The sequence below is a fragment of the Sorex araneus genome, chromosome 6 (assembly GCF_027595985.1).
Source record: "Sorex araneus isolate mSorAra2 chromosome 6, mSorAra2.pri, whole genome shotgun sequence".
NCBI lineage: Eukaryota > Metazoa > Chordata > Mammalia > Eulipotyphla > Soricidae > Sorex > Sorex araneus.
In genome coordinates, this window is record NC_073307.1 from 36666263 (window position 1) to 36679345 (window position 13083).

A 13083-nucleotide genomic window follows, 5' to 3' on the forward strand; every position below is an offset into this window, starting at 1 on the left:
GGAGAGAGAGAGAGAGAGAGAGAGAGAGAGAGAGAGAGAGAGAGAGAGAGAGAGAGAGAGAGAGAGAGCCAGAGAAAAGAAAAGTGCCTGCTATCTGCCATACAGGCAGGTGGAGGAGGGGGCAGAGGGGAGAGGCAGGAGGGTAATTGGGGACATTGGTGGTGGGAAACATACTGGTAAAGGGACAGATGTTGGAACAGAGTATGACTGAAACCCAATCATGAACAACTTTGTAACTGTGTATCTCATGATGATTCAATTAAAATTAAAGATATTAAAAATATTTCAATTCTCGGGGCTGGAGCGATAGCACAGTGGGTAGGGCGCTTGCCTTGCACACGGCCGACCCGGGTTCTAATCCCAGCGTCCCATATGGTCCCCTGAGCACCGCCAGGGGTTATTCCTGAGTGAAGAGCCAGGAGTAACCCCTGTGCATCGTTGGGTTTGACCCAAAAACCAAAAAAATAAAATAAATAAAATAAAATAAAAAAAAATTTCAATTCTCAGAAAAAAAAATTCTGAGGACCAGAGGGACAGTATAGTGGTTGAGACACTTGTCTTGCATAGTGACAATCCCAGTTTGATTCCCAGTACTGCATATGGTCTCTCAAACCACCAAAAACCCAGGGAGTTGGCCAATAACAATTTTTAGTTTTATAAATTCTTATGATCTTTGTAAATTATAATTAATGATTATGTATTGGCTAATATAGGTGACAGATGTGTGAGATTAGAAATAAATGTTTGTAAATACATGAAAGCCATTGTGTCTGCATAGGGCTAGAGCAATAGCATTTGCCTTGCACGTGGCTGGCCCGGGTTCGATTCCTCCGCCCCTCTTGGAGAGCCTGGCAAGCTATGGAGAGTATCTCGCCTGCATGGCAGAGCCTGGCAAGCTACCCATGGCGTCTTTGATATGCCAAAAACAGTAACAACAAGTCTCACAATGGAGATGTTACTGGTGCCTGCTCGAGCAAATTGATGAGCAACGGGATGACAGTAACAGTGATTGTGTTTGCATGTACATAATGAGATAAAACACAATTTACATTTCTAATAACATCCTGGAAGCAGAGGACAAGTCCAGATATTTCTTATTCCTTCTTTTTATTTAACTCAAAATGCTAGTAACAAAAACATTTAAAAAAAACATCTCTAACACTTTACTGTTCATTAGTTCTTGGTTCATGACACATGATTCATTAGTTCTTCTTTCCAATGTCAAGTAACACACATATTCTAAATGGATCTTAGAAAGTTGTAGCAAGTTTAAAATCTAATTTAGATGCTAATCAAAACTAAGATTCATTTATTAGTTTTGATTCTAAATATTTCCTCCCACAAAAGCTTGTTAAAACAAATAACCATAAATAGGATAGCCATTAATTCGTGCTCAATGAAATGTCCAAACACAGCACATACATAGAACTGGGGTCTAAACTTTTATCTTTTACATTAAGAACGTCCATATGATGCTTGTAGAGTTATGTCATAAACACATTTCTGTATTACAATATGAGGTCAGTGGAACAGTAAGGAAGTAACAGGAAATCCCGTGGCAACATCCCCTCATTCAATGGATGCACTTGACTCAACCCAGACAAGTGTCCATCGGGTGCTCCTGGGCACTGCCAGCTCACATCTGCCTCTTCAAGACCAAGTCTCACAGGGCGAGGTGTAATTCTAGTGTTTAAAGGTATGTTTTTGCTTCTGCTTTGTATGAAATGACCCCTTAACTGATCCAACAACTTCAGTTGGTCTTCAACTGGCGACAGTCACTTCCTCCAACAACAAAAAAAATAACAGCTGGTTGTGGACAGACAGATTTCCCAACATGGCACCATTTGAAATGATCCGCTTCATTTCCTTTTAATCTTATGTGGTGACATCAGACGTGAACCCTGGGTGATGTGCAACTCCACTGGACATTGATGTTTAAACGCCATGAATTTAAAAAAATGCCTTAATACTGTCAGTATCACTTAATTTCCAGTTTAAGTCCTTTCCCACATTGAGCTGTGAGTTTCCAGGATACCTTCCTTGGTGCCAGCATTTTCTGGAAACATCCATCGCTGGCTGAGAAAAAAATCTCACGATGAAAAGTCTAGTGTGTCATAAAATCCGAACAAAAGAGCTACTGACACTGGCCAGTCTCAGTGTCGATTCAGGAGAGGATTTTTTCAATTAGCAAATGGCACCCGAGACCCAGGAGCTTGCTTCTCTCAGGACCCCCAGGGGGCTTCTCTGGCCTCCCTTTGCTGGGTTTCTAAAAGGCAGCTACATGCTCTATCTTAAAGGTAACCTCCCCACTACCATTCAGTTTCTATTTTTAAAAGCACCACTCTAATGGGAGCATCCCTGCCCTGAATTTAGCTGGGACTGAGAGCTTTACCACTAGCTTGTGTCACAGAGTTTAGGTTAATTTGGTAGCTATTGATAGCCTTGCCTACGACTTCTAAGAGTTGCTTTGGCTTCTGGACACATCAGATTTCTACCTAGGCTGTAGGTGAGGGTAAAATATCCCATGCAGAACTCCTTCAATAACCACGTTGGGAAAATCTGGAAAACAAAAGGAACATAGCTTTTTTAAATGCACATTGAAGGAAAAAAAATATACATATATATCTCAACAGAATTGCACAATATAAAGAAAAGTGTTTTATTGCTTTTCAGCATCTCCCCAGGTCAGGCTGACTCTTAGCTGGGAATCAACATCCGTGGGTGGGCGGATGTGCTATCCGTCACGCTGGCTGCGTCCAGCCACCAGGACCGTGCGGCCAGATTTGTAGCTTATTGATTTAAGGGATGTTCTAATGGTGAATGCTGCTGGGCCTCAGTTCTTTTATCTGAATGTTTTCTCACAAGGAAGATGGATTACACTGGCGATTCAATTTCTAACAAAATCTCAATACACTTGCAGGAATTCCAAGATTTCTATGGGGAATACTTTGCTGCAGTTTTTCCACTGTGGTTTACAGCAGCCCGTAGTCCAAGATGTTGTGAGGGGGCTTGTTCTATTGTCCCGGCTTCTGGAGAACAGCGAGATGCGGGGCTGTCTTCCCAACTTAAGAAGGACGGGGACAAATGCCATCCTGTCAAGCTTGAAAAATCAGTTACATTCTTATAGGAGATACATGAAGGAAATGCAGGGCTATCGGGTCTGCTGGCTCCCGATAGTGTCCGACTAACCTGAACAGAGGAACTCATCTTTCAAGTGTTCAGGATTTTCATGTGGACACTTCAACTAGAACATCATCAGAATCCAGGTCAGTGCTAAGCCCATCGCTTTAATACGTGTCGTTCTTGTATAAAACAGTACAGTGGCCTAATACTTGAAGAAGAAAGACTGCTCATGTAGCAATCCAACCTCTGGAGTGTCTGCTCTGCAAAACCACGCCCATGGGAATACTGGGTGCCATCAGAAAGGGCCGAACACGAGGAGAGGAGCAGCCCAGGACAGGGGCACTATCGCACACCTGGTCAGAAAGGGCGGGAATTCTGGCTTTGTCTGAAAAGCAGCTCAGAGTCTAGGGAAGGATTTTCAGCAGCGTGAGACAGAAATGAAAACAGGGCTTTGAAAAGATGACGCTGGCTGTCATTCAGAGAACGAGCGGGAGTGAGTTCAAAGGGATGATGAACAACATGTGCCTAGTGAGGGATTTCATAACTGGGGCTGCCTGGTAGGGCGTTAGCAAACTCGCTGGATAAAAGAAGGGCTTGGCACATGGCAGGTACCAGCCCCATGAGGTTCCAGGTACTTACTGTCTAGTTACTGGGTATGTAAGTAACTGTTCTGGCACACATCATGTGCTTATATGCCAGCCTGGAGACAAGCAAATGAATAAAAAATATGATTTTATAGCAAAAAAATATTTCCATATGTGTATTCAGTTACTTTTGGTGAATGGCACTGGATTTATTTTCTTTCTTTCTTTCTTTTTTTTTTTGAGGGGAGGTTGCACCCAGTGGAGTTCAGGGGCTACTCATGGCTCTGTGCTCAGAAGTGTTCCCTACTGGTACTCAAGGGCACTGGATTAGGGTCAGCGGCATGCATAGCAAGTGGCTTAACCCTGGTACTATCTCTCTGGCTAGACACTGGATTTCTTGCTGATTCCTCTTTTTTGTTGTTGTTTTGGGGCCACACCTGTGTTTAGGGCTTATTCCTGGAGGTGCTTGGAGAGCCATACGAAGTGCCAGGAATCAAAACCTGGTCAGCCACATTGCAAGGGATATGCCCTGCCCATGGTACTATCTCTCCAGTCCACATCTTTCAACATGAATTGATGTAATTTTTTATTAAGCATATCTAGAAGTTTGCAATACTTATAAAAAATACTTATACGCTCAGATATCCTTCAAAAGCAATGACTTCAATTTTAAATGTATTTCTCCTACACAGAAGTGGTTCTAACACTAATAGCCAGAAGGGAAGCAGTTGATTAAATTGAAGTAAAATGCCCACAAGGGCATCTGGCACGCACGAGCATCGCTGTCTTTCATCCTGTGCAGCCCGAACATGAAAGTCCATCTGACAAATGACCTCATGCGCAGACTCAGCTTTAATGGAGTCAGAGAAGTTAGCTCAGAGAAAAAGTACCAAACAGAAAATGACACGAAATACTGTGTCATTCTGTATCACTGTAAGGAACAGATCAAACAGTGGTGTAAGGGCAAGGGGAAATCAAGCAGAATCTGGGTCTGAGAGTGGCAGGGAGGGGTCCGGGTCTGGTGGTGCTACAGGAATGGAGACGATGCCAGCGTGAGGGTTTGTGGGCTGTGCAGAGCATGCCAAGGACCCGGGCATACTGTCCACTAAGCGCTGAGCATCTGCTAGATGCTGGAGGCTCACAGGGCAGAAAGAATGGGAACTACAAAGGGATTCTGTGAGCATCATTAGAGGGGCAGCAAAAAGCCGGTACCAGTGAAACTATTTTAACCTAGCGTTATTTTAAAAGCTAGTGCCCGACAATGCAATAGTCTGGTTTAGTCTTTTTTTTTTTCTGTCTACTTTCAGCTCTGGATTCTGACTTCTTTATGTGTACAGCTGAAAACAATGGCCATCGCTGCTCGAATGACTGAGAAAATGGCCCAGGGCTGTTTCCTGCTGAGGGCTGAGGAACAAACACGTGAGGGAGGAGAGCCTCACTGCTGTTCCTGCTGGTCTCCAGCTGTTTCTGAACATTCATTGTCAACCATGAGAGGAAGGGCATAGGGACACTAGGCACGCAGGGAGGACCAGAAAGGAGACCGAGGAGATGAGACACGAGAGCCCTGAGGGGGGAGGGATGCAGCACCCTGGGGTCCTGGAAGGCCCCTAGAGTGGCAGAAGAGGAGCACAGGAGGGAAACCAACCTAGACAGAGCTAGAAGACTTGAAGATGCGGCCCAGAGTTGGGCACCTTGCCAGGCCAAGAGACGCTGCAGGTGAGGGTTGGGGCACAAAGGCAGCATCATACCTCTGCCGTCTACACCGGGGGCGGGGGGGGGGGGGTCAAGGCCACAGCATGGAAGTGTCCCGAGAAGAGGAGCGGGTCTAGGACTGCCTTCATGGGAGCTGCTGGGGACTGGGGAAAGGAAATAGAAGGAAAGTGAGACAGCCCACAGGAGGTGTTTGAAGAAGGGTCTAAAGCAGACAGGAGGTCAAGTAGAAGGAGGCCTGACACATGGCATTGAAGTTTAGCCACAGTGTAGTCGCTGGGGACCTTAGCTAGGGTTGCCCTGAATCCAGAACAATCAAAACCACAGCCCAAGTGAATCTGCTGAGAACGGCGCTCACTTAATAGCATTCTGTAAGAGGATGCAATCGGAGGTTGCAGTGTGAGACACTCCTCTCCGAGTCTGTGAAGGGTACCACTGAAGGCCGGGGCCTTAGAGTCACCCCTGTCTGACTCTGCGGGCCACAGCATGTGGGACAGTATCTGCCCGGTCAGCAGCCTCTCAGCAGGAATCTCAACACTGATGAGGCAAAAGAGCCTGAAAATGTGTTGCAAGGAAAATCCATGTTTAAATGCTATAGACCTACACGATTAGAACACAATACGTCAAGTAAATTTCTCCTTTATGATAAGGGTTGGTCAGAATGGGTTAAAATAGAAATCACTATCCCTAGTTCCCGTGCTGTCTTCAAACCTGAGACTTCCATTTCCTCTCAAAGAATCCCATTTTTGTAAGTCGCTTCACCCATGCTGACATTCTACTAGATACCCCTCTCTCTCTCTCTCTCTCTCTCTCTCTCTCTCTGAGTGTGTGTGTGTGTGTATGTTTGTGTGTGTGTGGTGTCTGGGCTATACCCAGTGGTGCTCAGGACATACTTCTGGTTCTGCTCAGAGATCATTCCTGGTGGTTCTCGGGTCATCATATGGGGTTCCAGGGATCAAACCCAAGTCTGCCATGTTCAAGGCAAATGTCCTGCTAGCTATACTATGTCTCTAGCCCCAAAGGACACCTTTGTCTAGAGCCAGATATTGGCCCTTCAGCTCTTTCCTCCTGTTCCTCATCAAACCAAGTGGCCAGAGCATGTTCCAGAAGGCTGAGAGGACAGGACTGGATGGTTCTCCAGTACCTCCCATCTTCCTCTGAGCTTTGTGATGATTCTAGAACACAAGGGTCATCCTTTTCTGGGCATTTCCACAGAGTTTCAGTCCAATGTATGAATTATCTCAGCACAAATAAAGCCTGGAAAAAGTACGTGTGGAGTCATTTCTAAAAGATTATCTTATAAACTACAAACCATGTGGACTAGGTGGTAATATGTTGGCTAAATACAACATTTTTTTCGGGTTGGAAGATGCGAGCTGAAAGTAGACTACAGATCGAACATGATGGCCACTCAATACCTCTATTGCAAACTACAACACGCAAAAAGAGAACAAAGGGGAATGCCCTGCCACAGAGGCAGGGTGGGTGGTGGGGGATGGGGCGGGGGTGGTGAGAGGGATACTGGGATCATTGGTGGAGGTGAATGGGCACTGGTGGAGGGACGGGTAAACAATCACTGTATGAGTAAAATGCAAACACAAAAGTTCAGAAGTTTGTAACTAAAATTCACAATAATTCTCTAATAAAAAATTTTAAAAAAATACAACATTTTGTCCATAGAGTATCTACAATAGTAACAGGCATATCTGTTTAATGTGGGAAGCAAACACTAAAGAAAGGTAATTATTCCTCAGAGTTTTCCAGGAAAACTAAAGCAAGACCGTATTTCTTATGACTGATGGAGGTGCTAAGAATGGTCCCTCACAGAGCAGGTGTCTAGCACACCGTCCCTCCGACTCCAACAGTTCACCGAGTTATCGGACCATGTGTGTGCTGGCCACAGGAGACATCCCCTTTCTCCTGCCGACTGTCAGAGCATAGAAACAGTTTCAACCCGCCATTGATCTATAGCTGCTATGCTACATGGTCAAAGAAACAGGCTGACTGTTTGCTATAGGTAAAGAGCACAGAAGGAAACACTATACAAAAGGGGTCCTATGAGCTGGGTGAGGCTGAGAAAGTCAGGGACCTTCCCGAAGCCCATCAGACAATCATGAGACTTAATCTGCCCATTTCCGATGAGTATGAAGGAAATCAAATGAGAAGGCGTCTGACACTGTGGCTGTAAAGGGGGACTGAACGGAACATACATGAAGGCCAGGAAATGTGAATTTCATGGCACAAGAAAGGATTTGGTATAAAATACGAATCACATTTGTCATTTGTTTGTTTTCTGGGTACACCCAGTGGTGCTCAGGGGCTATTCTGGATTTGGTGTTTGTGGGTCAGGGCCCAGAAACTGCGTGGCGCCAGGGATTGGTTCCGGGTGTGTGGTGAGCAAAGCACGCATGCTCACACTAGTCCTTCACGCTACCTCTATGGTCCTGGCATTTATACTGAAATTAATTACACCAACTTCGGAGGTCTTGGGGGAAAGTACATGGGAAGTAGGGGGTGATATTCAGTGCTAGGGAAAAAAAGAAAAGTATCCCTGGTAGAATGTCAGTGTGGATGAAATGAGTCATAAAAAAAGGGGATTCTTGGTTGGGTGTGCAGCCACCTTCATGTGAATGGGGACACACATGTCATGTACCTCCCCTGCAATTTTTAATGTTAAGGAGAATTAAAAAACAAACCAACAAACAAAGGCCTCAGATCCAAACCCTATTAACACAGAAAAATACATGGAGGGCAAAATAAAAGCGCCCCCAGAAAGTGAAGATAACAAATTACTTTCCCTCCTAATCCTCCAATTCAAAAGAGCCTGGTCACAGAGAAAGAAAAATTACATTTCCTCCTCAAAGGGCTGCCCCAATTAAAATTCTAAATGTCTCTCACACCAAGAGCATGGTTTATTGGCAGATTATTAAGCCCTGGACCAATGTCACTCTGTTAGACCTGTATTAAAAACGTGGCTTCCGTGGCGCAGGGTCAGATCAGTAAAGAGCTGTTAGCAGATGACAGCTTTGATTACCGCGGGCTGCAGGCAAGACGTATGGGTCCCTGAGGAACAGCAGCACCGGCTGGTGGGACAGTTTGCTGGAAAGGTCAAGAACAAGCATGTCAGCATCAGGGGACGACGGTAAACAGAAAACACTACAAACTAGCTTTGAGGGGATCAGACTGCGGTGTGGGGACGGCGCGGGGCCTTCGGTCTCCCTGTGGGGTGAGGAAGAGCAAAGGGAGCTGGGGAACCAGCTCTGCAGAGCTCCTCAGCCCGACACCCTTGGAATTAGAGGCTGAATGACCAGCTCCACAACAAATCATTACTGAAAAGTGCTCTGAGTTTGGTTTTGGTCACCCCGGTTGTGCTCAGGGGTGCTTTCCAACGGTGTTCAGGGGACTGTAGGTGGTACTGGGGATCAAGCCACAGCTTGGGGTTGGCTGCAGGCAAGGCAAGCACCTTTTTTATTTTTTGCTTTTTGGGTCACATCTGGTGATGCACAGGGGTTACACCTGGCTCTGCACTCAGGAATTACCCTCTGGTGGTGCTCAGGGGACCATACGGGATGTCGGGAATCAAATCCGGGTCGGCCACGTGCAAGGCAAACACCCTACCTGCTGTGCTATCGCTCCAGCCACAAGGCAAGCACCTTAATTCCTGCTCTCTGTCTCTCACCTATGCTTTAGTTTTATTTCTTAAAAGCTGGTAGTATGACTATTTACAAAATGGTAAATTTTGGGGCTGGTGTTTGAACCACAACCAGCTTGGGGATTTTTCCAACAGTGCCAGAGACTGAACCCTGCCCTCCTGCTTGCAAAGCATGCACTCAGCCCATCGAGCTATTTCTAGACATGTAGAAAAGCAACAAAGGGTTCTTATTCCTTCACATGCGTACAAGTAAATGTAACTGGTGAACTCGGGTCCTGTTGACAACTTATACACTTTCAAACAAAGGCTTAAGACATTAAAAAAGAACAATTTTAGTCACCGTGATTGACAATGCTGTTAATGGCAGGGTTTCCTGTATTACAACTCATGAACCCCATACCCTTGCCCACCATCTCAGGGTGCCCCCCCAAAAAAAACACTCTCCTCTCCTCATTTCCCCACCACAGCCAGTGCAGTTCTGTAGAGCAGTTCTCAGGTTTCTGTTGCATTGGGCCACTTGTTATTTCCTTACTATGCTTTTTCATACTTTGTATCCCACATGTGTGAGAGCTCATTCTAGATCTTTTTCTCTCCTGGTTGACTCCACTTGGCATGATGGCATTCAGTTCCTACCATGCAGTGGCAAAGTGCATGACTGTGCCTTTTCTTTGAGGAGAGCAGTATTCTACTGGATGTACGTGTGCCACTGTTTCTCTTCCGAACTAAACTAAGGCTCTGAAGAAACCCATGGCTGCGGCCTGGACCCTGGCCACTCAGTGCTCCACCCAGCCCCAGCCCTGGTCCGTGTGGCTACTGATGGGTGAGTACCTGCACTTACCTTGACTCTTCAGATTCCATCTCATCAAAAGATCTAAAATGTTTTTAATTTAAGAAAGAAAGAATAAAATTCACATTAGTTGTATTAAAGGTTTATACAACAAAATAAGAAACAACTGGTATTCTTAGATGTGTGACTGGGGAGCTCTGAGGAAGAGAGACTGAGATGCTCTCACAGGCCCACAGCATGGCTGGTGCCTCAGCTGAAGGAATCTTGAATTTATCCCCCTACCAAGAAAAATGGGAATTATTGCTCCACTTTCCCATCTCCCTAGTGGTAGAGCTCATGCTGTACTTGTAGAAGGCCCGGGGCCCAATGGCTGGCATTACAAAAGCAAAACAACAACAAAACAACTCTAAAGTCTACTTTGGGGCTTACATAATAAAGAAGGTTTTCAACTTGTGGATGAAGTGATATGTCTGGATCCTCAGCAGACAGGTCTGAGGCCTGCCCCTGAGTCCCCGAAGGTGAGGTGGCGGGGGTGGGCGGGGGAAGGGAGCCTCCCCTGGAAAGTCTGGGCTTCTGCTGCCTACGACATGAGCTACCCAGAGAAAGGCACTTAATTCCCAGGTCTGTTTGCTACAGAATCAAATCTCTCAGGTCACGGATAGCTTTTATTTTAAAATGTTTAAAAACATTTTATTTTTCATACTAATTTTTAATTTTATTGAATCACCGTGACATAAAGCATTACAAAGCTGTTCATGACTGGGTTTCAGTCATACAGTGTTCCAACACCCATCCTTCCACCCGTGTAATTTCCCACCACCAATGTCCCCAGGTCCTCCCCGATCTCCACAAACCACCCCCCACCCCAGCCTGCCTCCACTTATAGCTATTAAATAATACATGTGTCCAGGGAGGATGATTCTGCATAAATATTCAAAAATAAATTTTTTTATAAAATATTAGTTTATTAATTTCCATCCCCTGACATCACACATGTGATGGTGTAATTTTCCTTAAGTGGAAATATGAGGTACTATGTGTTGGTCACTTACTTGGCTGCAATCTGAAGAGGACTTAAAAGGAATTCCTTTGGTTACAGGCAGGGGGCAACCAAGGGCTGTCCCCTGACGAAAGAATGGGCGTGGCCATGCTGGCCCTTCCTGTAACATCACTCTGGCTTATGAGTCAAAAAACCGATGGAAGAGTAATATGAAATACATGCCCAATCCATAAAAAATTCTTACCCACAACTCTCTGCCTTTGGGAGAGAGGGCAAGTGTCGTACATTTAGGAAATCAAGAAACAGCTTTGGAAGTTCCTCATTTTCTAAAATGACAGCCTGGGAAAGGAAAAAAAACAGAATTGAACTAGTGTGGTACACTTGGCAATCCATCAAACAAACAATTTCAAAAAGTCATAAGCATCCATCAAAGCTCTCACCAGTTTCATTCCTCACATGAGCATGAGGAATGGTCCCCACTTCATTCACTAAGAACTGACGTTGCGTCAATGTCCAATTGTACCTGTTCTCATATCCAGCCAGCCAGAGCAAGCGCTACTATAGTGTACAAGATGGTATGGAGCAGAGAACGCAAGGGTACCTGCTTTCATGGAGAGTCTAACACCGATCAATGCTTGAAAATCCTGGGAACCCCCACAGCACTGCTCAGGAATATACCTCAAAATGTCCTTGCTGAATAATAAAGTGGTCTAGTACTACATGTGTATGCCCATTTATCTGCACACAAGACCACTACTGTTTAGGAAATATTATAAATGACTTTTCTTTTTTCCTTTTTTTTTTTTCTTTTTGGGTCACACCTGGCGATGCACAGGGGTTACCGCTGGCTCATGCACTCGGGAATTACTTCTGGCGGTGCTCAGGGGACCACATTGGATGCTGGGACTCGAACCCGGGTCAGCCACATGCAAGGCAAATGCCCTACCCGCTGTGCTATCGCTCCAGCCCCTACAAATGACTTTTCTAATGAAGAGTTAGTCAGGATCCCATACCTATCATCATTATAGCATCTGGACCAACTCTCATTTATTGCTATTTCTTTTTATATACTTATTTTTTATTTATTGCTATTGCGACAGCTCCACTTAAAGGCTCAGTAAGAACTTTCCCACCCAGATCTCTTAAAAAAAATCTGTAGAGTTCTTTCATTTAGGGAGTTCTGCCAAATAGCTGGCATAATAGCATAACATGTCAGCTCTCAGATGTACAAATTATGCAATTTCAAGGACAAACCTAGTGGAGAATTAGTGCATTGTTGTATATATTCATTTTTAAGAATACAATGCTCACTGCCAGAGTGTGCAGTCTGCTGATTTGGGTGTCCCCACCCCCCCCCCCTTTTTTAACAAAAGCCATGGAAAAGGCACTAAAGACTCCAACAACCTCTAAAGGATTCTAACTATCCAATAGTCATTTTAATCATTTCCCATCACTTTCTCCCTCTCAATTAGTTTGTGTTAAGAGCAACAAGACTTGAATGTGGACTAGCATTCACAAGCTCAGAAATAGCCATGCAAAGTAGTCACGTGACTGATCCCAAAGGGAGGGCTGAGTTCCCTGTGTCCTGCCCAGACAGAGCTCTGCAGGTTTTATATGGAGGAGTAATTTACATCCCTGCCCCATTCTTGCATGGTTTTACAATACTGTCCCCGGCATCATCATCATCTTGGTACAATACGAGGGCTCAGCCCCTGGAGGGGTCACCTGGAGACCCTGTGTGGAGCTTAGCCATTGCTCTCATAGTCATGCTTCCCACAGAAGCTTGGGGAATTAAAAAAAAAGAGAGAAAGGATCGTTCTTGAGTTATCCTTTATTCCTTAGACATAAACAACTGGGCATTTCTTACATTAGTTTGAACTATGGGGTCCATGGAGAGTGGGCTGACGGCGGTTAGCAATAACTGAAGAACATACGTGGAACAAAGACTTAGTTTAGAATATTGAGAAATGGAATAAAAGCCCTCTACCCTTCTCCAAATGTAGTACAATTCCCCACCTATACCCCACATATCTACCCATCAATTCACCCAAAAGTTTACTCTTTTCTTTAATATACATTTTTTTATTTTTTTTGCTTTTTGGGTCACACCCAGCGATGCTCAGGGGGTTACTCCCGGCTTTGCACTCAGGAATTGCTCCTGGCAGTGCTTGGGGGACCATATGGGATGCCGGGGATTGAACCCGGGTCGGCCGTGTGCAAAGGCAAA

The 13083-nt window shown here is 45.1% G+C and overlaps 1 protein-coding gene across 3 annotated transcripts in view; it reads right to left on the reverse strand.

Annotated features, from left to right (window-relative positions):
* Positions 1 to 1082: 1082 nt before the first annotated feature.
* Positions 1083 to 13083, reverse strand: part of SNX24 (sorting nexin 24) — a 140569-nt gene continuing 128568 nt past the window's right edge. For 2 of the 3 annotated variants that reach the window (XM_055141553.1, XM_055141555.1), the window contains exons 4-7: positions 11101 to 11195; positions 9908 to 9940; positions 8452 to 8516; positions 1083 to 2559 (exon numbers count right to left, since the gene is read on the reverse strand). In XM_055141553.1, coding sequence (XP_054997528.1) covers positions 2492 to 2559; positions 8452 to 8516; positions 9908 to 9940; positions 11101 to 11195 — 261 coding nt within the window. In that variant the 3' untranslated portion in view covers positions 1083 to 2491. Of the gene's footprint in view, positions 2560 to 8375; positions 8517 to 9907; positions 9941 to 11100; positions 11196 to 13083 lie in introns of all 3 variants that reach the window. The other variant, XM_055141554.1, reaches the window with a different exon arrangement.